The sequence below is a fragment of the Cherax quadricarinatus genome, chromosome 64, assembly GCF_038502225.1.
Source record: "Cherax quadricarinatus isolate ZL_2023a chromosome 64, ASM3850222v1, whole genome shotgun sequence".
In the NCBI taxonomy this organism is placed as follows: domain Eukaryota; kingdom Metazoa; phylum Arthropoda; class Malacostraca; order Decapoda; family Parastacidae; genus Cherax; species Cherax quadricarinatus.
This window is the reverse complement of record NC_091355.1, coordinates 9,079,890-9,107,649: the sequence shown is the minus strand read 5'-3', so window position 1 is coordinate 9,107,649 and position 27,760 is coordinate 9,079,890. Positions and strand designations below refer to the sequence as shown.

The following is a 27,760-nucleotide window of genomic DNA, read 5'->3' as shown; positions in this document are numbered from 1 at the left end:
AGTGATCTGATATATCTGTGGCCCCTCTATAAACATGTACATCCTGAAGTCTACTCAACAGTCTTTTATCTACCAATACATAATCCAACAAACTACTGTCATTTCGCCCTACATCATATCTTGTATACTTATTTATCCTCTTTTTCTTAAAATATGTATTACCTATAACTAAACCCCTTTCGATACAAAGTTCAATCAAAGGGCTCCCATTATCATTTACACCTGGCACCCCAAACTTACCTACCACACCCTCTCTAAAAGTTTCTCCTACTTTAGCATTCAGGTCCCCTACCACAATTACTCTCTCACTTGGTTCAAAGGCTCCTATACATTCACTTAACATCTCCCAAAATCTCTCTCTCTCCTCTACATTCCTCTCTTCTCCAGGTGCATACACGCTTATTATGACCCACTTCTCACATCCAACCTTTACTTTAATCCACATAATTCTTGCATTTACACATTCATATTCAGGTTTCTGTTTCACAGTCATCTGGCAGGACGGTAGTACTTCCCTGGTTGCTGTCTACCAACCTACTACATTTTAGTCGCCTCATACGACACGCATGGCTGTCCACTTCCCCATTGACAATAGAAGAAATAAAGAAGAATATATGCATGTGCGTGTAATATATATATATATATATATATATATATATATATATATATATATATATATATATATATATATATATATATATATAAACGGGTTGATCCACAGATGGAGCAATCTCCATTTTTTTGAATAAAGAGCCGTTTAACAGCATCAAGCCCTGCCCTCCATCCTTCAAGGGAGCTGGGAGATCAGGCTGCTTCTCTCCCAGACAAGTCTCCTAACAACCCTGCTATACCTGCACACTTATTAGCAAAAATATGTACATGTGTGTTTGCCGACTACTGCTGCATCCAGGAAAGTTTTCCTATGTAAATGTGTTAGACGCAACAGTCGTGCTGGAAGTCATGTCCTGGACAAACAACCAATTTGTATCAAACTCCTGTACCTCCTGTAAGTATTCAAGTGGTGGCTACATAGTATGTGTATACTGAAGTGTGTTTAATATTATTATGGCATAGTACTAAACCCATAGGGGTCACACATCACCCAGGGAATGAAGAATGGGTTGCAATCATGTTTGATTCAAGTGGAGGGTAACTCCAAATTCTTAGATCATGCTGATTCTCATAAGATAAACAAACAATAAGCTACAAGCAAAAGTTTCTCTAACCACCTGCCATTTAAACGTCTATCACATTATCATTATTATTCTGTCACTAGAGTTTATGGTCAGTTTTATGCGAATTTCCATACGCTCAGTGTCCGCTCACTCCAAGACACTCGGGGACTGCTAACAGGAAAACTAGTGTTAAACCATAGTACCTTGGGAATGGGAGGTAATAAGGTTCGACTCGAGGGTAGGTAATTTCCAAATCCGTGGATCAAAAGCCTTTCACGTTCCCTAGGGTGGGTTTGCTAAAACGTGAGTTTTAAGGCGTGATGCTTGAGTGGGTGTATCTGATGGAGAGAACTGGTGGAGGATGAAGTGACGCAAGCCAGTCAATGAGCCAGCCAGTCAGCAGTGCCAAGTGTTCCAAGCAATGGCGACTTATTATCACTAAGCTCCTAACCTTAAGACTATAAAAGACGCCCCGCCAGTGTTCAATTCCCGAGACTGGTTTATGTCTCGGGAATGTATACCACTGTTCTCCTAGTAGCAAATAGGTATCTGAGTGTTAGGTAACTGCTGTAGGCCGCATCCTGGACAGGCCAAGACGTATGTGCAAGTCACCTTACACCTGCTGCCCATGTTCACGTAGCAGCAGCTAGAAACCAGGGTTGTTAGTTGCATCCTGAGGCAATGGGAAGGTGCAAGGGTATTAACTCGCACTGGTTTTGCTAGGTTATCCTCGGACCTAAATTAAAAGCGTAAAGTACTCACCCTTCTAGTTGCTTTGCTGTAGATCTTCATAATGGAGGTCATGACGGTGGTACTGTATCTGAGTACCTTTATTACTCTTTAAATTGCGAAAAAAATTTCCTGCACTAAAGAGTACTGGTTTATTCTGCCAACTCTGTCTTACTTGGCATCATATAATTTTCAGTCAGTCTAAGGTGAGCTTTTACCTGCACAGATCAACACACTTTTGGAGCTGGGCCCTCTCAGCGGTAAATACCGTCTTTATTTCATCACCTGACACTGCCCGAGGACTGACATACGCTGAGTGAATGATTCGTGGTCTGCTCTTCAAATTAACTGTAGTTGTCATAAAGTTTAAGGATATACAAATATACACAAATAACCCGTTATTGATATACAAATATAATCGACATATCTCTGCTGAAATAGCACTGTCTCTACTGCTTACATTTCCTGTATTATTTACATGGCTCGTGGGACTCTGTAGAATAGTTTGTATAGTGTTTTGTAAATTAACTAAAGAAGCCTTGCGTGTCCCGGCCACCTTGAGCAAGGTAAAAGTAGGGGATGAAGGGCGTCTCCGGAGGTGCTTGCACGGGTAGTGAACTCGGTTAAAACGTTGCTAGTCTTAGTGCTTCCCTACCCTTGTGATGGCGTTGGCAGATGAACCTAAGGTGCGCTCCATTCACTCACACATCTGCTACGAAAACATTTGGAGAAAGCTTGCCGCCTTGAAGTACGCCGCTCACGCCACCTTCACATAGGCTTCTCGGCTCGACACTGCCTTGCAAGACAGATAGACTTAACCAAGCTGCCACTTGCGGGTACCAAAGAACTATCCAGCATATGAGTGTAAATGAGAGGCTAGAAGGTGGCTGGTGTGGAATCATACGTGGTGTATCACAAGGAGAAAGCTTCTTCCCTCCCACACACACCTTGGTGTCGTTGTGCTAGTTATTTACACTCCTTAAGACCTCCACTGGTCTTACTGCTTCTATATTACAAGGTTTTGGAGTCTATAAATTCGTCTTCGTTACCACGCAATACCGATAATGTTTTCATTTATTTTCCATCAAAAGTACAGTATGAACCAAACAGCTTGAAATGTCAGTAACCAAACAACTCTTGTGATGCTGTGAAAATAATTAATATTTACCCAAAACTTTCTTTTCCTACACATCTACAAACAGTGTTATTTCCAGAACACCAAAATAATGCCTAAAGTATTGTATAATAAATCCCATATACTGTCAGACTGCAGCTCACACACACTTCCCGCTACCACGACAGACACTGAGCTCAACGCGTCCTACCAACAATAACCTGGGCCAAAGTAGCGCGTCAGTTACCTATGCTCAGATATACAAACAAAATATTCAAAGCTATAACCCACCTGTTATAATTCTTACCTACAAAATGATAAATCTAGAAGCTGTTGAACTAATAAACACTACAAATTATTATAAATACATTCAGATCGGTCTTCAAAATAAGCATAAATACTGAAACATAACTGCCTGGCGTCTTGTCCGAACACGTGCCTGAACTATCGTGACAGTGACTTGTACGCCACAATAAGTAGGCAGCCAATGTAGATTCCTGCAAGGAACTACCACAGGGATTAAACAAGCAACGAGGAAGAGTTAAACAGAAAAATAACCTGCACCATTAGTGAGGAACCAGGGTGAGAGTTATGAATTTTTGGCATTTGCAGAATTTATCAGGTCGAAGAGATATGATAAAGAATATTCTTTTACTCTGATGAATGGGAGGCAATCTTGATCCAAGGAAGGAGAGGGGGGGTACCTCCAATTCCCTGGATCAAGGGACCTTCACGTGCATCAAGACACCCCCTTTCCCCCCTCAAACACGTCAATAGAGTGAGATAGGTCATAAATTGTAATCAATTAGACACTCCCATGACCAAAGTTAATAAAATACCTTGTATAGGGGTTAACGTACTCTGTATTTATACAATTAGAAATATATATATCCGCACGGTTTACATACAACGATATACACAACAGTGAGAGATAAACATTTCTCGGTTTATGCAATGATATATTTATACCTCTCGGAGTATATAGTGAGATATATGTGTTTATACAGAAGGGAAATATACACCTCTCGGTGTATATACAGCGGGATATACACCTCTCAGTGTGAGTGTGAGTGTATATATATATATATATATATATATATATATATATATATATATATATATATATATATATATATATATATATATATATATATTTGCTAGTGCAGTGTTGTTATTGATTAATACCAATCGTTCGTGGTTACAATAATATATATATATATATATATATATATATATATATATATATATATATATATATATATATATATATATATATATATATATATATATATATATATATATATAATGCTGCTCGTGGACTAGTACACCAAACAGAGATAAAAATGAAAAATAGCCTAGAAGCTCCCACGACACCGAAGGTCCTCCGGTGGCGGTAAAACAGCTAGCTCTGCTGGCTGCGCCTTATTCATCAACTTGTCAGTATTGTATACGATTAATAATACGATAGCAACCGGAAGGTCCCAGGTTCAACCCAGGGCATGGCGAGATATATGAGTAAGTCTCCCACCACATGCTGTACCTCTTCAGTTAGTAAGTGGGTCGCATCAATTAAGGAGGATCTTAGAATCCACACATAACTAAGCTTCGCTGCTGGCCTTTCATGGGTTATCCTGGGTTCATAATCTATGTTGATAAAGTAAGCGACCCACCCACCCACTCGTGTACCTGTCTAACTTAAGTTTTAAGACTATATCCAAAGTTCTCGCTTCAGTAACGCTGTCCGGGAATTTGTTAGGTAAATAGACATGGACGCAATTAATGTGACATTTTATTGTGGCAAAATTTCGCTCTCCTATGTCCATTTACCTAGCATTTTTGTTGGTAATTCTCCCATTATTACCACCGGGAGTTTGTTCCGCTCATCTACAACTCTATTGCTGAACCAGGGCTTTACTATGCTAGACTACTTTGATCACCATCACTGGTGTCTCGCCTCCTGGGCCTTATCATATCCACTCTTGAAGCTGTTTACTGAGTCTGCCTCCACCACTGTCTCAGACAAGTCATTACACTTTTCAACCTCCCTGAGCAATACTGCCTCACATCTGTACCGTACTGCGGACTACAAGTATCAATATCACATAAAACTGACTTTAGTACATAGTAATGCTATATGAACATCAATATTCATCACAATGTGACAAAAACTATTCTGTTAAAACCTACCCAAAGTGGTCAGATCACTTAACCTTTCTTACGTCTCTCTTCCTGTTTACCCACAACCTTTCTTATTTCTCTTCCCGTTTACCCACAACCTTTCTTATTTCTCTTCCTGTTTACCCACAACCTTTCTTATTTCTCTTCCTGTTTACCCACAACCTTTCTTATTTCTCTTCCTGTTTACCCACAACCTTTCTTATTTCTCTTCCTGTTTACCCACAACCTTTCTTCTCTTCCTGTTGATCCACAACCTTTATTTCTCTTCCTTTTTACCCACAACCTTTCTTATTTCTCTTCCTGTTTACCTACAACCTTTCTTACCTCTATCTCCTTGTTTACCCATAACCTCTCTATCTATCTCTTCCTTTTTACCCACAACTACTTTTCAACTATTCTATCTTACCCCAGTCCTTCCTTTCCTCATTCTTTTCATTCCTCTTATGGCTCAACCAAAAAAAAAAAGGTTTAATCTTTCCCAATAATCTCCATTGAAGTTCTGGAAAAGGATTATTGCCTGGATTACTATCCTTATATTTAAGGCCTCATACAGAGCCTGGGAAATAAGAGTCAAACTGATTTGTTCCATAGAAGGGGAGGTAGGGTCGTATACCATGGATCAAGAGCCCCTAATTAGCATTAAGGAACCTACCTTGAGAGGACACGCTGACTGAAGCAAGAAGTGGGTGAAACACAATAAATAAATCCTACTTGTTACCTTATTCTGACTTATAGTGAACACGCATTTAAGTAGAATGACCTTAATAACCTTGGTTGTTTGGTTAGGTTAGATATTATTGCACACAAATACAATTAAACAAGTTTTGGATGATTACAATTGTCTTACAGATTAACGTGTGTAAATTACCTAGAATAACTCAAAAAATATCAAAGTGACTTATTTCCATTGTGAGCCTTGTAATATCTTACTATTAGCAGCCTGGCTGTTAGATACAGTAGATGTCAGTCATGATTATATTCATAGAAAATAAAATAAAATATATAAATCAACTGCATGAAATCAGCTCCAATAAAAAGAGATGCAATAATAATAAAGTGAGTAGTTTACATGAACATCAGAGAAAATCAGCTTAATATAATAGCTACACGAATGTTAACTAGACAAGAAATTAATTTCCTAGCTTAGAAAGTTTTTAGCTCTCTTCCTAAACTGATTCATGCTAAGACTGACCTTGACATGTTCAGGAAACCAGTTCCACTCCTTTACTGCTCTATAATATATGTACAGTAGTACCTACTGTAGGTATTACAAAATTGTCTTCCCCTGGCACCATACTGTTTTTTGGTTCCTACTGGGGTTTAAAGACTATCGGCTTTACTACTGTCATTAAGACCCCACATAATCTTTTCACCAGCACACAATAATACTTTAATCCCTAAAATAAGCATTAAACTCTCAGAATACGCTGAGAGAAAAGCACCTCAGCTTAAACAGTGAAGGGCCAGGGATCCACCCTCAGCACGAGTGAAACATTGGGCATGTTCCTTACACCTGCCCCTGGCAGTAAGTAGGTACCTGGGTTTTAGACGACTATTATAGGTCGCATCCTGGAGGGACAAGATCAACCTAAGTTGTCTGAAATACTCTGCATAACCATGACCTTTGTATATAGTATATTAATGATGTCAAGTAGGTCTGTAACAATCTTATTATGAACTTGTATAAATAAGGATTATTATTATGATGATGATGATCATCATCATCATCCTCGTCCTCCTTCTGTAACCTTAATGCTGTTATGAGTTTATTCGTTCTATCTGAGGATTTTGCTTACTCTTGGTTAATTTATGTAATTTACCACCATTGTGTATAACCACAATAATCTGCAACACAATATGAGTATAACCTGAATAAAGCTTATCTTTATCTTACAAAAAAGACTTACATTAATTATTTAGGGAATTGAGAAATATCTTGCAGTACCTCCAGTCACAAGTTCTTAAAGAAAACGGAGAGCCTTCCTGCAGGTTTTCTTTTATAATATCACGGTAGACAATGCTAAATAATAATAATAATAATAATAATAATAATAATAATAATAATAATAATAATAATAATTATTATAATGAAGACTAAGGAAAAGAGGAAGACAAAGAAGAATAGGAAAACGAAGAAATATATTTTTTTATTATCGACCCTGAAGGTTAGTAACCCAGGATAACCCAATAAAGTTACACAATGTGACCTATTTCCATTGGGTTCTTTTTTTTTATAGTCTACCTCGGGATGCTAGGGATAAAAAGATGGCAGCTACAGACACAAATGAGGAATGGGGATGTCAAAAAGTACCTTGAAGTAGTAGTTCTGAGGCGGTCAGTCCCGCTTCACACACGGAGGGCCCGGGTTCGATTCCCGGCGGGTGGAAACATTTCGACACGTTTCCTTACACCTGTTGTCCTGTTCACCTAGCAGCAAATAGGTACCTGGGTGTTAGTCGACTGGTGTGGGTCGCATCCTGGGGGACAAGATTAAGGACCCCAATGGAAATAAGTTAGACAGTCCTCGATGACGCACTGACTTTTTTGGGTTATCCTGGGTGGCTAACCCTCCGGGGTTAAAAATCCGAACGAAATCTTATCTTATCTTATCACCCTGGAGAAGAGTTCCATAAGCCAAGTGTAAGTATTAATGAACCCTAGTGTGTTTATATTACTAAGCAATAATTATGCCATTATACTTTGTATATTTTTTCGTTTGGAAACCAAACATTTTAAATGAACAGAAAGTGCATGGTAAGAAAGATACATAATGCGGAAAGCAGGTGAAGAGCCGGAGTAAGGTGAGAACCTTTTGTCAGGTGAGGAAGGTGGTGTGTGATGAGGAGCGTCAGAGTCAGGGGGTCCCACCAACTGAACCTACCTTGGTTCTGGGTGATGGTGTCTCTGGTATGAATGAAATCTAAAATATGGCATTTTCTTTTCCTCTCTTTTTCTTGGATAACTATGTTCGTCCTGGGCCAAGCCATGTGGTGTGAAGCTGTGTTATTATTGGTATTATTAATGCAGCAAGGATGTGTGTTCTTATACGTGCGGACAAATCCCTATCCATGTCACACACGTAAAGTGTATTACACTCACTACAAGGGATGGTGCAGATGTCTATATTCGTCTTAAGGCTGGCGTTAACCCTCTTAAACTTACTAATGTGGCGGTAACAGTGGCGGTAATGTACTGTGGAAGACGGAAGATTAAAAATAAATGTTAGTGTTAGAAATACTTCTAAGAGTTAAATATTCTGTGCTCTCCTTCTACAATCCTATGTGAAAGTGGCAAGAAAATATAAAGTGCTAAAGATTTTAATGACTTTGAGACACTCGCCTTCTAGGAAACGGAATGCAGATTCTGTGAGTCCCATGGAAAGAAAAGCGGAACACCTCTCTTGGTTCTAGTCGAGTTTACCTGAAGAGAGTTCCGGGGGTCAACGCCCCTGCGGCCCGGTCTGTGACCAGGCCTCCTGGTGGATCAGAGCCTGATCAACCAGGCTGTTACTGCTGGCTGCACGCAATCCAACGTACGAGCCACAGCCCGGCTGGTCAGGTACCGACTTTAGGTGCTCGTCCAGTGCCAGCTTGAAGACTGCCAGGGGTCTATTGGTAATCCCCCTTATGTATGCTGGGAGGCAGTTGAACAATCTCGGGTCCCTGACACTTATTGTATTGTCTCTTAACGTGCTAGTGACACCCCTGCTTTTCATTGGGGGGATGTTGCATCGTCTGCCAAATCGTCTGCTTTAGTTGTGAGTGATTTTCGTGTGCAAGTTCGGTACTAGTCGTGGTGAGACTAATAAATATTCTGGCTGGTGAATTTACAGCACACACTAAAATAAGGGGAGTTGTTAGTGTTTTTGTGTATAACGACATCGAGGAAAGGAAGATGTGGTTTACTTTTTCTAAGGTGAACTAAATGGTAAGTTCAATAACGTTGAAATCTTCTCTGAGACAGAAGAGATCAAGTGTGTTGGGTACGGTGTTGAGGATGCCATCGACATACCTCATCCAGGATACTCCAACAGCGATGATGTCACGGAGTCTCTTGGCCTCGAGGAACTCCACGTAGAATTAGATTCATGAGGACAGCGCTGAGTGGGAACCCCCAGGGTTATACCCCCTTGCTGCTTCTAAAGTTGCTTACCCAAATACAAGTACCCCAGTGAAAATAAGTCACTATGCCTGACCTCTTTCGGATTATCCTAGGTAATTTATACTATGTATGATAACTGTTGGTTTAGAAAGACACGTAAGCAAACACTATAACATATTTATTAGAAAACGTTTCGGTCCTGGGACCTTGATCACTTCTAACATACAGAGGTAGAAAGACATTATATATATAGGCGGAGTGTGAGATGTGACGCACGTGACCTGAGGAATGTCATAAGAACATAAGAATGGAGGAACACTGTAGAAGGCCTACTGGCCCATGCGAGGCACGTCCTTATCAAAACAACCTCTGCCTATGATGAGGACGGGTAGACGATGAAATCATGTGACTCATCGTCTACCCGTCCTCATCATAGGCAGAGGTTGTTTTGATAAGGACCTGCCTCGCATGGGCCAGTAGGCCTTCTACAGTGTTCCTCCATTCTTATGTTCTTATGACATTCCTCAGGTCACGTGCGTCACATCTCACACTCCGCCTATATATATAATGTCTTTCTACCTCTGTATGTTAGAAGTGATCAAGGTCCCAGGACCGAAACGTTTTCTAATAAATATGTTATAGTGTTTGCTTACGTGTCTTTCTAAACCAACTTGTCGGTATTTATTACCAAGGTTTATACCATGATAACTGTACTTATGTGCACTTCTGTCTAAATAAACATACTTAAAGTTTAAACACAACTCGATAAGATCAACGAAATCCTCGTGGGACAAATGCCGTTAGCGATGTGTCCCACGAGAATAAATAATTAAATGCTCTACCGAGGGTTAAGGAGAAAGCTCATTTCCTCACAATATGACACAACAGACACTACGGTAAACAGTTACAAGAGTAGATATGGTTGGGCTCTGGAGATCAATAATCAATTTAACCGGCCTAGAGGAGTTAAAAGTCTGGACCAGGAGCTGTGAATCGACCCTTGCAAACACGAAGGAGTGTACACAAGGTGCGTAAGATCAATACTGACTTCCAGTATGGAGTGACGTATGCAAGGTGAGCTCATGTAAACACTGCATACAGGAGCTTCAACAGAGAATAATTTAGACTTCTGTGCACCACGTACATCAGGCCCATGTACACGTACACTACGTCCATGTACACGTACATTAGGCTTGTGTCGAAGTACATAAAGTTGGTATACATTTACATCATACCCGTGTACAAGGCCGAGTGGTAGATCTGACACCTAGTGAACACTGTGTTAAGTGTGCTTAGTACAAGCGAAGTAGTAACTATTAAAATTCAATTGAGCACTACGAGACTGGAGGAGAATTCAACGTATGCCACGAGACAGTGAATACCTGTGTGGTAATAAACAATAAGAATCGAATGCTATTTACTGATGGATTGAGACGCCACTCGAGTTCCATTCATGATAACATCCATAACAACTTCATGATTTCTCAGAACAGAAGTGCCTGTAAACCATACCCCCGGCCGGGATTGAACCCGCGGTCATAGAGTCTCAAAACTCCAGCCCGTCGCGTTACGATTTCTTGAGTCAGAAGTGCCTGTATTAGTCTGGTTTATGGTCGAGTTGAGAAAGACATCTAGGTTATTATCTAAGATATTGATGGTATTATACTCGTCAGGAATAAAAGGGTTAAATGTTTCCTGGTTGATGGGCGATGGGTTTAGAAGCTATCAATTACACTGAGGGTTACTAAGGCTGCATGTCGCCTATTCACCACCGGTCAAGGATACTCTAATCCCTAAACCAGTAATTAAACGCTCAGCGTACGTCCAATGGCTTGGTTGGCAACGTTCTCGTCATAAACAGTGTCCTTGGTTCGATCCCAGACACGAGTGGAAATGCTGGGTGTTTCCTTACACCAGCTGTCCCTGTTCACCTAGCAGTAAGTAGGTACCTGGGTGCTAGTCAACTAGTGTGGGTCGCATCCTGGGGAACAAGACTAAATGATCCCAATGGAAATAAGACAGTCCTCAATGACGCACCGACTTTCTTGGGTTATCCTGGGTGGCTAACCCTCAGGGGTTAAAAATCCGAATGAATCTTATACTCCAAAAGACACACATAAACAAGTGCATATTAACTATTCGTTTCCTGACACTTCCTAATTTCTTGTTATTTATCTCCAGTCACAACCATATCATAGCCCCAGAATCCCAAGTAAAAGTATCGGATACAGTCCACTATTTTTTATCTACAATAATTTTTTGCATTAAGTTATTCCTACGAATAAAATAAATGCAAAATATTTTTGTTAAATATTCATAACAACATAGTTTATGTCCAGTTTTCAACACACACACACACACACACACACACACACACACACACACACACACACACACACACACACACACACACACACACACACACACACACACATATATATATATATATATATATATATATATATATATATATATATATATATATATATAATATATATATATATATATATATATATATGATTATATTATACACACACTTGTGTGAGAGAGAGAAAGCCCAGAGTTTACTTCAATCCCTATGTTAAGGATGTAAGTATTGGTGTTATTACTATTCAGGAAAAATTCAGCTTTAGTAACCCTCGTGCAGTGGACACACAGGCTTTAAAGCTAACAAATTATCTAGCCTTCCTGGCCTTCACTGCCTCAGTAATACTGTGCAGAGGCCACTCCTCTCCTGTCTGGGTGACGGCGTCATGAAGGCACCAATACTACTTCAGAGAGGGAGGAGGATGATAGCAAGGGGGAGCCAGAGGTAGAATGAGAGGGGGAGGGGAGGGATGAAAGGAATGAGAGAGGAAGATGAAAGGGGGGTTTAGGCTATAAGTAACGACAAAGTATAGGCATTAGCTTTATAGATTAGTCTAAGCAAAGCAACGTGAAACAAATTGTTCAGGTCAAGAATACAGCATTACAACTCTGGCTGGTAACATGTGGAGTTCCACAAGGGATTATTTTAGGTCCCCTATTCTTCTATGTTAAGAGCATGCCTATTAGTGTTAAATGCTAATTTTAAAGTACAGTGTAACAAGGAATCTGCCTCAATAGTAACTGTGAAATATATGGAAATATCCTTTGATCCCTGCATGCGAGATAATCAATAATTAACAACAAAGTAAGAAAAAATAGAATGCCAGGCTGAAATTCCTCTATAGACTTCCATACGAGCCTATCAGCTTGGCCATGCAAAACCTTACAGCATGTCTATTAAAAATCATCCAAAATAGGATGGCAATACTCATCCTTGACCTGGGTCCTAGAAAACTTGTAGGAGAGGATGAACTGCAAAAATCAAATATGCTAAAACTGAAAGACAGATTACAGCAGCTGAAACTAAACCATGTCAACAAAACTGCTCACAACCACTGTTCAGAATATTTTCCTTCAAATTTTGCAAAAGTTAGAAACCAAAATCAGTACTATATTAGATTAGTATTATAATCACAGGGAAGCGCTAAACCCAGTAGTGTAGTAAAGAAACTGAATACAATTTACTACAAGCCACAGTAGGTTGCCAGAGCTCAATACTTATTATAAATACAGCGATAAACGTGTGGAATGGGTGACCTGATAATGTCAAGACCGGCCTCAATGCACATAAATTCAAGAATAGAGCTAAAGGATAAGAATATTTAACGAATAAAGATGATGAAAGAGAGGAGTGATTACGTACTTGTATTCTCGAAATATTTATAATATAACCTTGACCTAACAAAAACGCATGTGTATATGCCTTAATAAATAATTATGTAACAAAGAACCAAACGGAAATAAGTCATACGGCTGGACTTTATTGGGTTACACTTGCTTAACTGACATAAGTAATCATTTAAGACAACTGTAAAAAACATGTGTAATGACTATGAATAAAAATTACTGAGGCACTCATTGTGGAGGTGGAGTTACAGGTAAAGGAGGAGGTAGAGGTGGAGGAGGACAGGATGGGGAGAAAGAGATCACGTTCACCTCATTTGATTACCTCATCAAGCCTTTCCCCTCCCACCACCACCACCTATTCCACGAGCCCCCTCCCCCTCACTCATTCAGTCCTTAGGAGGAGTGGCAATCTTCTGACTCCAGCCTGCTCTTCAAGCACTTGAGAGTCCTGTGTACAAAATAAAACACCTAGAACATCATAAAAGACCTTAATAGTGGTCACAACTAAGACTTCCGTGTTTGAGTGGTTACCTTCCCACACAGGATTCAGCTATCATGATGACATAGATAAGTTGTAGGGAAAAGACACGTATGCACTGATCAAGACATTTATTAAGGGGACGTTTTGCCACTCGTGGCTTCTTCAGGTCTTATTAGGACTGAAGAAGCCAATCGTGGCGAAACATGTCGTTAACAAATATGTTGATCCGTGCATACGTATCTTTTACCTACAGTATTTCCTTGCATGCAACCTTAATGTATTTCACGCTGATGTAAAATACGAGTTACACTTAGAAATCTTTAAGCCAAAGATTTCCCTCCTGGCACTGGTTTGCTTGATACAATTTCATTCTTTAAACTAATCTACCTGGACTTCCTACTCATTTCTGCAACACTACAAGCTCCTGAAGATGTTGCTTGCAACACGTAAGGCCTAGTGTTATCATTCAACTCCCCCTGTAGTTTTTTGCATCTTATATATATATATATATATATATATATATATATATATATATATATATATATATATATATATATATATATATATATATATATATATATATATATATATATATATTGGCAGTTTAGAGGGATATGTTGTGTATCTTTATACGTATATGCTTCTAAACTGTTGTATTCTGAGCACCTCTGCAAAAGCAGTGATAATGTGTGAGTGTGGTGAAAGTGTTGAATGATGATGAAAGTATTTTCTTTTTGGGGATTTTCTTTCTTTTTTGGGTCACCCTGCCTCGGTGGGAGACGACCGACTTGTTGAATATATATATATATATATATATATATATATATATATATATATATATATATATATATATATATATATATATATATATATATATATATATATATATAATGAAAATAAGAAAAAAATTTGGAGTTAAATAAGTTAAGAAAGCCTAGGGAAAGTATGGATTTGTCCGTTAAAAACAGAGTAGGGGAGTTAGTAGATGGGGAGAGGGAGGTATTAGGTAGATGGCGAGAATATTTTGAGGAACTTTTAAATATTGAGGAAGAAAGGGAGGCGGTAATTTCATGCACTGGCCAGGGAGGTATACCATCTTTTAGGAGTGAAGAAGAGCAGAATGTAAGTGTGGTGGAGGTACGTGAGGCATTACGTAGAATGAAAGGGGGTAAGCAGCTGGAACTGATGGGATCATGACAGAAATGTTAAAAGCAGGGGGGGATATAGTGTTGGAGTGGTTGGTACTTCTGTTTAATAAATGTATGAAAGAGGGGAAGGTACCTAGGGATTGGCGGAGAGCATGTATAGTCCCTTTATATAAAGGGAAAGGGGACAAAAGAGATTGTAAAAATTATAGAGGAATAAGTTTACTGAGTATACCAGGAAAAGTATACGGTAGGGTTACAATTGAAAGAATTAGAGGTAAGACAGAATGTAGAATTGCGGATGAGCAAGGAGGCTTCAGAGTGGGTAGGGGATGTGTAGATCAAGTGTTTACATTGAAGCATATATGTGAACAGTATTTAGATAAAGGTAGGGAAGTTTTTATTGCATTTATGGATTTAGAAAAGGCATATGATAGAGTGGATAGAGGAGCAATGTGGCAGATGTTGCAAGTTTATGGAATAGGTGGTAAGTTACTAAATGCTGTAAAGAGCTTTTATGAGGATAGTGAGGCTCAGGTTAGGGTGTGTAGAAGAGAGGGAGAATACTTCCCGGTAAAAGTAGGTCTTAGGCAGGGATGTGTAATGTCACCATGGTTGTTTAATATATTTATAGATGGGGTTGTAAAAGAAGTAAATGCTAGGGTGTTCGGGAGAGGGGTGGGATTAAATTATGGGGAATCAAATTCAAAATGGGAATTGACACAGTTACTTTTTGCTGATGATACTGTGCTTATGGGAGATTCTAAAGAAAAATTGCAAAGGTTAGTGGATGAGTTTGAGAATGTGTGTAAAGGTAGAAAGTTGAAAGTGAACATAGAAAAGAGTAAGGTGATGAGGGTATCAAATGATTTAGATAAAGAAAAATTGGATATCAAATTGGGGAGGAGGAGTATGGAAGAAGTGAATGTTTTCAGATACTTGGGAGTTGACGTGTCGGCGGATGGATTTATGAAGGATGAGGTTAATCATAGAATTGATGAGGGAAAAAAGGTGAGTGGTGCGTTGAGGTATATGTGGAGTCAAAAAACGTTATCTATGGAGGCAAAGAAGGGAATGTATGAAAGTATAGTAGTACCAACACTCTTATATGGATGTGAAGCTTGGGTGGTAAATGCAGCAGCGAGGGGACGGTTGGAGGCAGTGGAGATGTCCTGTCTAAGGGCAATGTGTGGTGTAAATATTATGCAGAAAATTCGGAGTGTGGAAATTAGAAGGTGTGGAGTTAATAAAAGCATTAGTCAGAGGGCAGAAGAGGGGCTGTTGAGGTGGTTTGGTCATTTAGTGAGAATGGATCAAAGTACAATGACATGGAAAGCATATAAATTTATAGGGGAAGGAAAGAGGGGTAGGGGTCGTCCTCGAAAGGGTTGGAAAGAGGGGGTAAAGGAGGTTTTGTGGGCGAGGGGCTTGGACTTCCAGCAAGCGTGCATGAGCGTGTTAGATAGGAGTGAATGGAGACGAATGATACTTGGGACCTGACGATCTGTTGGAGTGTGAGCAGGGTAATATTTAGTGAAGGGATTCAGGGAAACCGGTTATTTTCATATAGTCGGACTTGAGTCCTGGAAATGGGAAGTACAATGCCTGCACTTTAAAGGAGTGGTTTGGGATATTGGCAGTTTGGAGGGATATGTTGTGTATCTTTATACGTATATGCTTCTAAACTGTTGTATTCTGGGCACCTCTGCAAAAGCAGTGATAATGTGTGAGTGTGGTGAAAGTGTTGAATGATGATGAAAGTATTTTCTTTTTGGGGATTTTCTTTCTTTTTTGGGTCACCCTGCCTCGGTGGGAGACGACCGACTTGTTGAATATATATATATATATATATATATAATATTTATATATATATAATATATATATATATATATATATATGCAATAAGATCACAGTAAACAGGTGATTGATAATGTGAGTAGTCACGAAAGCGCTTGGAATTTCTCTATTCTTTCAGAGTGGTTGTTTTGCGCATATATATATATATATATATATATATATATATATATATATATATATATATATATATATATATATATATATATATATATATATATATATATAATCGGGTAATTGCAAACACCTGAGCGCTTTCATGTGCTTATACACACACATCTTCAAAGGAATAAATAGGAAGAGAGACTACTGCAACAGGTGAATAATCCCCAATTTTTTTTTCTCTGTCCTCTCTGTTCTCTCCTGTATATATTTGCTGTTAACCTGCCCTGTGATGATGGATATATCTTCATAAAACCATTATTTTTCCTGTCAGGCCATCCTGGCTGTAATTACCAGGTAATATTAACAGCTCTACTGCAACAAAATCTATGTAGTGGATTTCTGGATGATATCCTAGCAAGTTTCTTTAGGCGCAGGTACAAGTACATTTATCATATATAGTGTAAATTACCTAGGATAACCCAAAAAAAAGTTAGTGACTTATTTCCATTGGGGTCTTGTAATATCTTATTATTTAAACCTTATAGGTTAAAACAGTTAAGTAATTCAACTGTGTGAAAATCAATGAAGTCTTGCAGCTCGGCTGACAAATTTTAGTCCATCCAGTGTGATGAACTATGTAGATGAATGGTTCAGAGAACCGACATGTTGATAAATTAGACACATGTGCAACTCTTGGGTATCTTTATTGAGGAAACGTTTCGCCACACAGTGGCTTCATCAGTCCATACAAAGGAGAATCTTGAAGAACAGGAGGAGAATGAGGTAATCAGTCCCTCAACCTTGAGTCGATGTGGTCAGTCCATCAATCTTGAATAGAATACGGCATACGTGCTGAGAAGGAGCTTATAAACCGTTGGCAGGAGAGGTGCAGCAGAGTTGCACATGTGTCTAATTTATCAACATGTCGGTTCTCTGAACCATTCATCTACAAACCTGTCAGACACTGCAACTTCTTGGGATCTTAATACTTGGGAATTCTTCGCTTGCCTAATTCTTGGGCACGACCTACTTCAACATTGAACAAATGTTACACGACCTATGACTGCTGCACCTCTCCTGCCAACGGTTTATAAGCTCCTTCTCAGCACGTATGCCGTATTCTATTCAAGATTGATGGACTGACCACATCGACTCAAGGTTGAGGGACTGATTACCTCATTCTCCTCCTGTTCTTCAAGATTCTCCTTTGTATGGACTGATGAAGCCACTGTGTGGCGAAACGTTTCCTCAATAAAGATACCCAAGAGTTGCACATGTGTCTAATTTATCAACGTGATGAACTATGACAGGGAACCCCTCAAGGAAGGTTCCTTGATACTGGTGAGGGGCTCTTGATCTAGGGAATTGGATCTGCTCTCCAGTTCCCTGAATTAAACCTGAATACCTTCCACATCCCCCCAGGCGCTGTATAATCCTACGGGTTTAGCGCTTCCCTTTATTTATTTATTTATTTATTTATTAACAATTTGAGCACACATACAGAGGTACAAAAAAATACAGATAAGAGCAGCATGCCAAAGCCACTTATACTATGCATAGCATTACGGGCTGGCTTAAAATTAACTTAAGATTAACTAAGCAATGATGAAATCAGTGATAAAACATTAATGTAAACAGATTACTATAATGCACAAGTGAGTATTACAAAGACAGGTCATATGGTTGCTTGCATTGTTGTACATTCAGTCGTATGGAGTATTCTGTTAGGTAGTGTATTTAAAAAATAATAAAGTTAGATTCGGTTTTAGGTTTAACATTTATGTGATATAATTGTGAAAAACATTTAAGATATACAATTTATAAGGTTCAGTTATTCAGTATTTATTTGGTTTTGGGTGAGTAAGTGAACTTTGAGAAGAGACTTGAATTTATAAACAGGTAGTGTTTCTTTTATATTTACAGGTAATGAATTCCAGATTTTAGGGCCTTTTATGTGCATTGAGTTTTTGCATAGTGTGAGATGGACACGAGGAACATCAAAGAGTGATCTGTGCCTTGTGTTATGGTCATGTGTTCTGTTGAGGTTGGCAAGGAGATGTTTGAGGGGAGGGTTAATATCAGAGTTAAGTGTTCTATGTATGTAATAGGTGCAGTAATAAGTATGGATGTTTTGTATGGTGAGTAGGTTTAGTGTATTGAATATTGGTGGAGTGTGCTGCCTGTAGTGAGAATTTGTTATCATTCTAACTGCATCTAACTTGATTGTAATAATAATAATAATAATAATAATAATAATAATAATAATAATAATAATAATAAAATGACATAGAAATGTTGACAGTCTTTGCATATAACAAAAATTTAACGCACGATACCCAACAAAATGTGAATAACATTATTTCCTGCAGTGCTCCCTTGGTTTCATAACTTCCCATTGTCAAAAACCATTCTCTTCGTTTTCTGTATAGTATCGTACCGTTTTCTGTGGAATGTTCCAGGAGGAGGAAGAGGAAAAGGAACAGGAGGGCGGCGAGGAGGTGGAGGAGGAGGAAGAGGAGCAATAGCAGCAGAAGCAACATGAACAGCAGCAGCACAACAGAAGCAACAACAGCTAGGTTGATTGTCTTGTTTACTGATGCCTCTACTGGACCTATTGCACAGCCGCTCATTTTCCAGTCATATTTCAGTCAAATTCATATTTCTTTTGTTGCTAGGAAAGTTAGAATGCATAGTAAATACAAAAAGGGGGAGAGTGTGACACTTAGCCAAGTCTAAAGTTGCAAACAATGTCCAGAATATCTTCGCCTCAAATCTTGATAATCTTACGAACCAAAATCAATGTTGCACTAGGGGAAAGTGAACATAAATTTTGCAGCACCCACAGTATGCAGCCGGCCATCAAACACCTATACAGCCTGACTGGTCGGAGACCGAGCAGCGTTCAGGGGACGGAGGATCGAGCCTCCAGCACGTCTTGAGCTGAATGACCTACAGGTGAGGACTGTACCACACACACAATGTTGCAGAGAAGTACAAGGTACCAGCAGGTGTGAAACTTGTACCACAAAGTATGTGTGGCAGAGAGGTACGGTGTACCAGGTGTGAAACTTGTACCAGAGTGTTGCAGAGAGGTACAAGGTGCCAGCAGGTGTGAAACTTGTACCACAAAGTATGTGTGGCAGAGAGGTACGGTGTACCAGGTGTGAAACTTGTACCAGAGTGTTGCAGAGAGGTACAAGGTGCCAGCAGGTGTGAAGCTTCTTTTGTGGAGAGGTTCAGTGTACCAGCAGGTGTGAAGTCTGCACCACACAGCATGCTGCAGAGACGTACAAGGTTCCAGCAGGTGTGAAGCCTGCAACACTGTAACAGTGTTGCAGTGACACGCGCTTGTGTCATTGTCATGCATTCTCAACTGATCATAGTGTGGAGGCGTGCTAGCTTTTCCTCAGTTCCCCCCCCCCTTCGCCCTTCTTCCCTCCCCCAGCCTCTCTCTTTCCCTTCCTCTCTTCTTTACTTCCTCTCCCGCTCGCCTCATTTTTTTTCTCTTCCTGTTTCCGTCTCTCTCTCTCTCTCTCTCTCTCTCTCTCTCTCTCTCTCTCTCTCTCTCTCTCTCTCTCTCTCTCTCTCTCTCTCTCTCTCTCTCTCTCTCTCTCTCTCCTTTCTATCCTTGACTCATATACATAGCTAATACACGATAGTTCTTTTCTATATAGAAGCAGACAAACTAGGTGTGTACTTCCAAGTACTCTACTATCTTTCTCAAGTATATAGGAAAGCACACGGGAAAGTTCATGGGAGCCATACTCTCTGTCTCTCTCTCTCATCAGCTTATTGTATATTATGAATGTACACACACACACAGGCCAGGAGCTGTGACTCGACCCCTGCAAACACAAATACGTGAGCACAAATAGGTGCGTACACACACATTTTATATATATATGCAATAAGATCACAGTAAACAGGTGATTTTAAAATATGCAAAACAATCACTGTGAAATAGTAGTGAAATTCCAAGCGCTTTCGTGACTACTCACATTGTCAAGGAACCTTGACAATAGTTCCTTAACAATGTGAGTAGTCACGAAAGTGCTTGGAATTTCACTACTCTTTCACAGTGGTTGTTTTGCATATTTTAAAATCACCTGTTTACTGTGATCTTATTGCATATATATATATAATATATATATATATATATATATATATATATATATATATATATATATATATATATATATATATATATATATATATATATATATATGTATGTGTGTGTGTGTGTGTGTGTGTGTGTGTGCTCACCTATTTGTGGTTGCAGGGGTCGAGTCACAGCTCCTGGCCTGTGTGTGTGTGTACATTCATAATATACAATAAGCTGATGAGTAAAAATTTCTATCTTAATAAGCACTTGAAGCACATTATCACGTCACAAGGCTGTTAGTCGAATGTTGTGAGTGGCATCCTGGACGCGTCACCTTACATATGCTGGTCCTGGTGGCATGGCAGTAAATAGGTACCCGGATGTTAACTGTTGTGGATGGTACCTGATCGACTGTTGTGAATGGTATACAGTAAAATCTTGGTGGCGGTGGTGGTATCCTGAACACGTCATCTTACACATGCTACACCTGTTTACCTAGAAAACAGGTACCCGGGTTTGGTAAACAGGCACATTTACAATGTTTGAATATTGTTTTTAGGGCTACGTTTTCTTCGCCGGGAGCTTTATCAAGCCTTCATGTATATACAAAGACAGAACAGTGAGTACATTATATATATATATATATATATATATATATATATATATATATATATATATATATATATATATATATATATATATATATATATTATATATATATATAAATGTACAGAGAACCTTCACGGCGCGCATAACGGAGATAAAACGCCTCAATTACTGGGAGCGCTTGAGGTTCCTAAAACTGTATTCCCTGGAACGCAGGCGGGAGAGATACATGATTATATACACCTGGAAAATCCTAGAGGGACTAGTACCGAACTTGCACACGAAAATCACTCACTACGAAAGCAAAAGACTTGGCAGACGATGCAACATCCCCCCAATGAAAAGCAGGGGTGTCACTAGCACGTTAAGAGACCATACAATAAGTGTCAAGGGCCCGAGACTGTTCAACTGCCTCCCAGCATACATAAGGGGGATTACCAACAGACCCCTGGCAGTCTTCAAGCTGGCACTAGACAAGCACCTAAAGTCGGTTCCTGACCAGCCGGGCTGTGGCTCGTACGTTGGTTTGCGTGCAGCCAGCAGCAACAGCCTGGTTGATCAGGCTCTGATCCACCAGGAGGCCTGGTCACAGACCGGGCCGCGGGGGCGTTGACCCCCGGAACTCTCTCCAGGTAAACTCCAGATATATATATATATATATATATATATATATATATATATATATATATATATATATATATATATATATATATATACAATCGTCTACTCTCCACTACCATCTACCTCATTCTACACCAAGTCGTTACAGCGATAATATATATATATATATATATATATATATATATATATATATATATATATATTATCGCTGTAACGACTTGGTGAAGAATGAGGTAGATGGTAGTGGAGAGTAGAGGATTGTTTATGTCGTCTTGCTGCTGTCCTCTGCACACGTGACCGTAGAATTGCGCTTACATCGACGATAGACTTCACACAGGAGGCTTTCAACGGTGGCACAAAACACAATCTAGCTCTTGACCCCCTATGTGGTCCTTAAAATATGGTGCTACAAACCTTAGTAGTGCGCCAAAACACTGGTAGAGGTTGGGTGAGTGGGTTAATAGCTGAGTGAGGAGTCTGAGGCCACGTGGTGAGTGGGTGGATTGGTGGGTTTAACCGGGCTAAGACCGGACAATGGTGAGACACACGTGGTGAGTGGGTGGTTGGGCCTATGGGTTGAACGGCGTAAGCCTCACTGAGGACAGCCACACTGCCGCGAAGATATTCTAAGCTGGCTAGCTTAAAATACACCCACGAAATACCACAACACCACAAGGATGAAAAAGAGCACTCAGAATGGCTTGGAGCTTGAATCACAAGCGATGAAGACTACTCACGTGGCTTGAGTACTGGGGTAAGACACCTGGGCTAGTTGCTAGCTGGTTTATCTTAACCCTTCACACAGAATAGCTTGATAACTTCTCACGATGTGCACAGCAGGGGTGGAAGCTGGCTTGGCAGGCAAAGGAACTGGATGGAGTAGACTAGGCTGGACTGGACTCCATTGTTCTGACTCCCACCACAGACTGGAAGCTGGCTTATTTTGCAAACTCGGGTCAACCCCTCGGGAGTGATGCAAATAAGCAGATAAACACTAATACAAAGAGACTGACCAGTGAATGGTGTAGAAGCTGGTAGGAGCTTGAGCAGGAGAACTGGCTGAGATAGCTGGCTGGCGTTAACCTTCTCGGTAGGCCTACTCACAAGATGGCAGGCTCGGTCGAAATTTATCTTCAGAAATCGCTGTAATCGTCAGAATTACAGGCCCGCCGTTGCCACCATTTGCCGTAGGGGTTCTTAAATGGAGATATCGAGGGTTGAAGGTAGACACACTTGTTGGATGGTAACATATATTGTCAGACTGTGATGATGGGAAATGGAGCCCAGCCTCTGCCTGTCCTAGCCTGGATGTCTAACGCCGACTGAGGCCGAGGCAGAGATACGAACGTACACATGCGCATCCCGTGATGTCACAAAAAGTCACAGGCCTAAAAGGGATCTCCTATCTAAAGCACATGGATGATACTGATATGCTATACAACACAGGGATCAGCAACTATGCTGACATATGCATTATATATATATCTATATATATATATATATATATATATATATATATATATATATATATATATATATATATTTTTTTTTTTTTATTATCACACCGGCCGATTCCCACCAAGGCAGGGTGGCCCGAAAAAGAAAAACTTTCACCATCATTCACTCCATCACTGTCTTGCCAGAAGGGTGCTTTACACTACAGTTTTTAAACTGCAACATTAACACCCCTCCTTCAGAGTGCAGGCACTGTACTTCCCATCTCCAGGACTCAAGTCCGGCCTGCCGGTTTCCCTGAATCCCTTCATAAATGTTACTTTGCTCACACTCCAACAGCACGTCAAGTATTAAAAACCATTTGTCTCCATTCACTCCTATCAAACACGCTCACGCATGCCTGCTGGAAGTCCAAGCCCCTCGCACACAAAACCTCCTTTACCCCCTCCCTCCAACCCTTCCTAGGCCGACCCCTACCCCGCCTTCCTTCCACTACAGACTGATACACTCTTGAAGTCATTCTGTTTCGCTCCATTCTCTCTACATGTCCGAACCACCTCAACAACCCTTCCTCAGCCCTCTGGACAACAGTTTTGGTAATCCCGCACCTCCTCCTAACTTCCAAACTACGAATTCTCTGCATTATATTCACACCACACATTGCCCTCAGACATGACATCTCCACTGCCTCCAGCCTTCTCCTCGCTGCAACATTCATCACCCACGCTTCACACCCATATAAGAGCGTTGGTAAAACTATACTCTCATACATTCCCCTCTTTGCCTCCAAGGACAAAGTTCTTTGTCTCCACAGACTCCTAAGTGCACCACTCACTCTTTTTCCCTCATCAATTCTATGATTCACCTCATCTTTCATAGACCCATCCGCTGACACGTCCACTCCCAAATATCTGAATACGTTCACCTCCTCCATACTCTCTCCCTCCAATCTGATATTCAATCTTTCATCACCTAATCTTTTTGTTATCCTCATAACCTTACTCTTTCCTGTATTCACCTTTAATTTTCTTCTTTTGCACACCCTACCAAATTCATCCACCAATCTCTGCAACTTCTCTTCAGAATCTCCCAAGAGCACAGTGTCATCAGCAAAGAGCAGCTGTGACAACTCCCACTTTGTGTGTGATTCTTTATCTTTTAACTCCACGCCTCTTGCCAAGACCCTAGCATTTACTTCTCTTACAACCCCATCTATAAATATATTAAACAACCACGGTGACATCACACATCCTTGTCTAAGGCCTACTTTTACTGGGAAAAAATTTCCCTCTTTCCTACATACTCTAACTTGAGCCTCACTAACCTCGTAAAAACTCTTCACTGCTTTCAGTAACCTACCTCCTACACCATACACTTGCAACATCTGCCACATTGCCCCCCTATCCACCCTGTCATACGCCTTTTCCAAATCCATAAATGCCACAAAGACCTCTTTAGCCTTATCTAAATACTGTTCACTTATATGTTTCACTGTAAACACCTGGTCCACACACCCCCTACCTTTCCTAAAGCCTCCTTGTTCATCTGCTATCCTATTCTCCGTCTTACTCTTAATTCTTTCAATTATAACTCTACCATACACTTTACCAGGTACACTCAACAGACTTATCCCCCTATAATTTTTGCACTCTCTTTTATCCCCTTTGCCTTTATACAAAGGAACTATGCATGCTCTCTGCCAATCCCTAGGTACCTTACCCTCTTCCATACATTTATTAAATAATTGCACCAACCACTCCAAAACTATATCCCCACCTGCTTTTAACATTTCTATCTTTATCCCATCAATCCCGGCTGCCTTACCCCCTTTCATTTTACCTACTGCCTCACGAACTTCCCCCACACTCACAACTGGCTCTTCCTCACTCCTACAAGATGTTATTCCTCCTTGCCCTATACACGAAATCACAGCTTCCCTATCTTCATCAACATTTAACAATTCCTCAAAATATATATATATATATATATATATATATATATATATACATATATATATATATATATATACATATATATATATATATATATATATTACATATATACGCGTGTTTCTCAGAAACCCTCCTACCCCACATGGGTAGTGGGGGGATGATGGTAGGGTGGGGTTGGCACCGACCACTAACCCAGTCTAAGGATAATCGTGACCAGTGACCCCTACGCTACTCTAAGACTTATCTCCCTGCTTTGGTTGCTCCCTTGCAACATTGCACAGCTCCTGATGACGCACTGAGAAGTGTGAAAGTACTTGAGCTAAAGATTTCCCCCCCGTGGCTTGTCCTGCATTATATATATATATATATATATATATATATATATATATATATATATATATATATATATATATATATATATATAAATAGCAGTATTTTCTTGACCTAAGATGATTACTGCTAGTACCTCTTAAGCGAGATGGTGACGCTTCTGGTGTTTTCAATAACTGTATCAACTGATATGAAGTCCACTTCTATTCACCTCTTACAAAGCTTCGATTGTTATGCAACTAATTTTTCATCCTTCCATTTCACGAGATGATTATGAAAGTTACGATGAAACCAGCGAGAATTTAAGGACGCAAAATCAGTTAAAAAACCAATTAAAAGCCTTAGTCTTAAAAATGTACTTGGGAGGAGGAGAGATACATGATAATATAAACCTGGAAAGTACTCGAGGGCCTGGTCCAAAATCTACACACTGCCATAACAATATACTAGAGTGAGGGATATGAAAGGTGCAAAATAAACTCAGTGAAAAGGAGTGCGGTGGACACAATAAGGGGACACTGGCATCAATGTCCGTGACCCCAGATTATTTAACATCTTACTAGAAAATATCAGAAACACTGCTGGGACAAGTGTAGAAGTCTTCAAGAGAAAACTGGACAAGTATCTTCACCAGATAAACCAAGCTGTGACGAATATGTGGGTCAGTGGGCCAACAGCAGCAACAACCTGATTGACCAGGCTAGCACCAGACAAGCCTTGCCCAAGGTCGGGCTCTGGGAGTATAATAACTCTTAGACCTCCTTAATGATAAAGAGAGAGGTTCTCATATCATTCACATACATAACCACTCAAAACAACTTCAGTATCTAAGAAGTATTAGCAACAACATCGAGTGCCCTACATACCCTCTAAAAGGGACCAGGAGGCACAGACCCCACAAGACAAACAATAGTAGCTACGACAACCCAACTCCAGGTGATTTTTTAGTGGCAGGAAACGAAAAAAGAAAATGGAAGGAAATAAAAATAGTCCACCACCTTGGAGCCTTGTTGGACTGGAGGCGCAGCCAGTGGCCACCCATGGCCCTCCAGAATTACAACTACTGATGCCAATAACAAAATCCCCCCAACAAACACAGAATACAACCTCGTTCATATTTGCTAATATACAGGGCCTTAAGCCATCCACCAACAACAAAATACCTTTTATCAGTGGACTTCTAGAGGAGTCTAATGCAATGTTTGCAGCCTTCACAGAGACTCACACAAAAGATCACTTTGACAGTGAAATATGGATAAGTGGTTACAACCTTTTTAGATGCGACAGAAAAAACAGGCAACAAGGGGGGGTTGGCCTGTATGTCAAAGAGTCCCTTATCTGCATGGAGTTGCTGAACACCACAAATGAGGTAGTTGAAGTTCTATCAATAAAGATCGAGAACCAAAACCTAGTCATTGTGGTTGTATACAAGCCACCAGATGCAACCTCACAACAGTTCAAGGAACAGCTACTGAAAATTGATTACTGTTTGGAAAACCTTCCAGCTCCATCCCCAAACATCTTACTGCTTGGTGATTTCAACCTAAGGCATAAAAAATGAAAGAATGTAGCAAATGTTATAGCTGAAACAATCCCCGGAGGTAGCGCAGATGAAAGGTCACACACACATGAGCTACTAAGTCTCTGCGAAAAACACACCTTAAGCCAGCAGATAGTGGAGCCAACAAGACTAGAAAACACACTTGACCTTATCTTCACAAATAATGAGGACCTGATAAGAGACATAAGAACATCAAAAACAACTAATTCCGATCACAATCTAATCAAAGTCCAGACGTACATGCATAGGGGTCCTGATCATAGGTGTCTTCACAAAATACAATTTCAACAACAAGAACATCAACTGGGACCAGGTAAACCATGTCCTAAACGAAACATGTTGGGAAGATGTCTTAAATGACATGGATCCAAACCAGTGCCTTGAAAGGATCAACTTCCTGGTAGCCGAAGCATGTTCTAGGCATATTCCCCTAAGAAAGAAGAAGAGCAGGAGTAAACTGGAGAGAAAAAGACGCTCCCTCTACAGAAGACGACGAAGAGTCACTGAGCTCCTCAGGAGTGCCAGAATATCTGATAC

The 27,760-nt window shown here is 40.0% G+C and overlaps 1 protein-coding gene across 3 annotated transcripts in view; it reads right to left on the bottom strand.

Moving 5' to 3' along the window:
- Positions 1–27,760, bottom strand: part of Rhp (GTP-Rho-binding protein rhophilin) — a 197,678-nt gene that overhangs the window by 101,583 nt on the left and 68,335 nt on the right. The window contains exon 1 of one of the 3 annotated variants that reach the window (XM_070098748.1): positions 1,938–3,189. The exons of the other annotated variants lie outside the window; for them this stretch is intronic. Within the exon in view, the coding sequence (XP_069954849.1) occupies positions 1,938–1,979 (42 nt within the window). The 5' untranslated portion in view covers positions 1,980–3,189. Of the gene's footprint in view, positions 1–1,937; positions 3,190–27,760 lie in introns of those variants that run through there. 3 annotated transcript variants of the gene reach the window in all.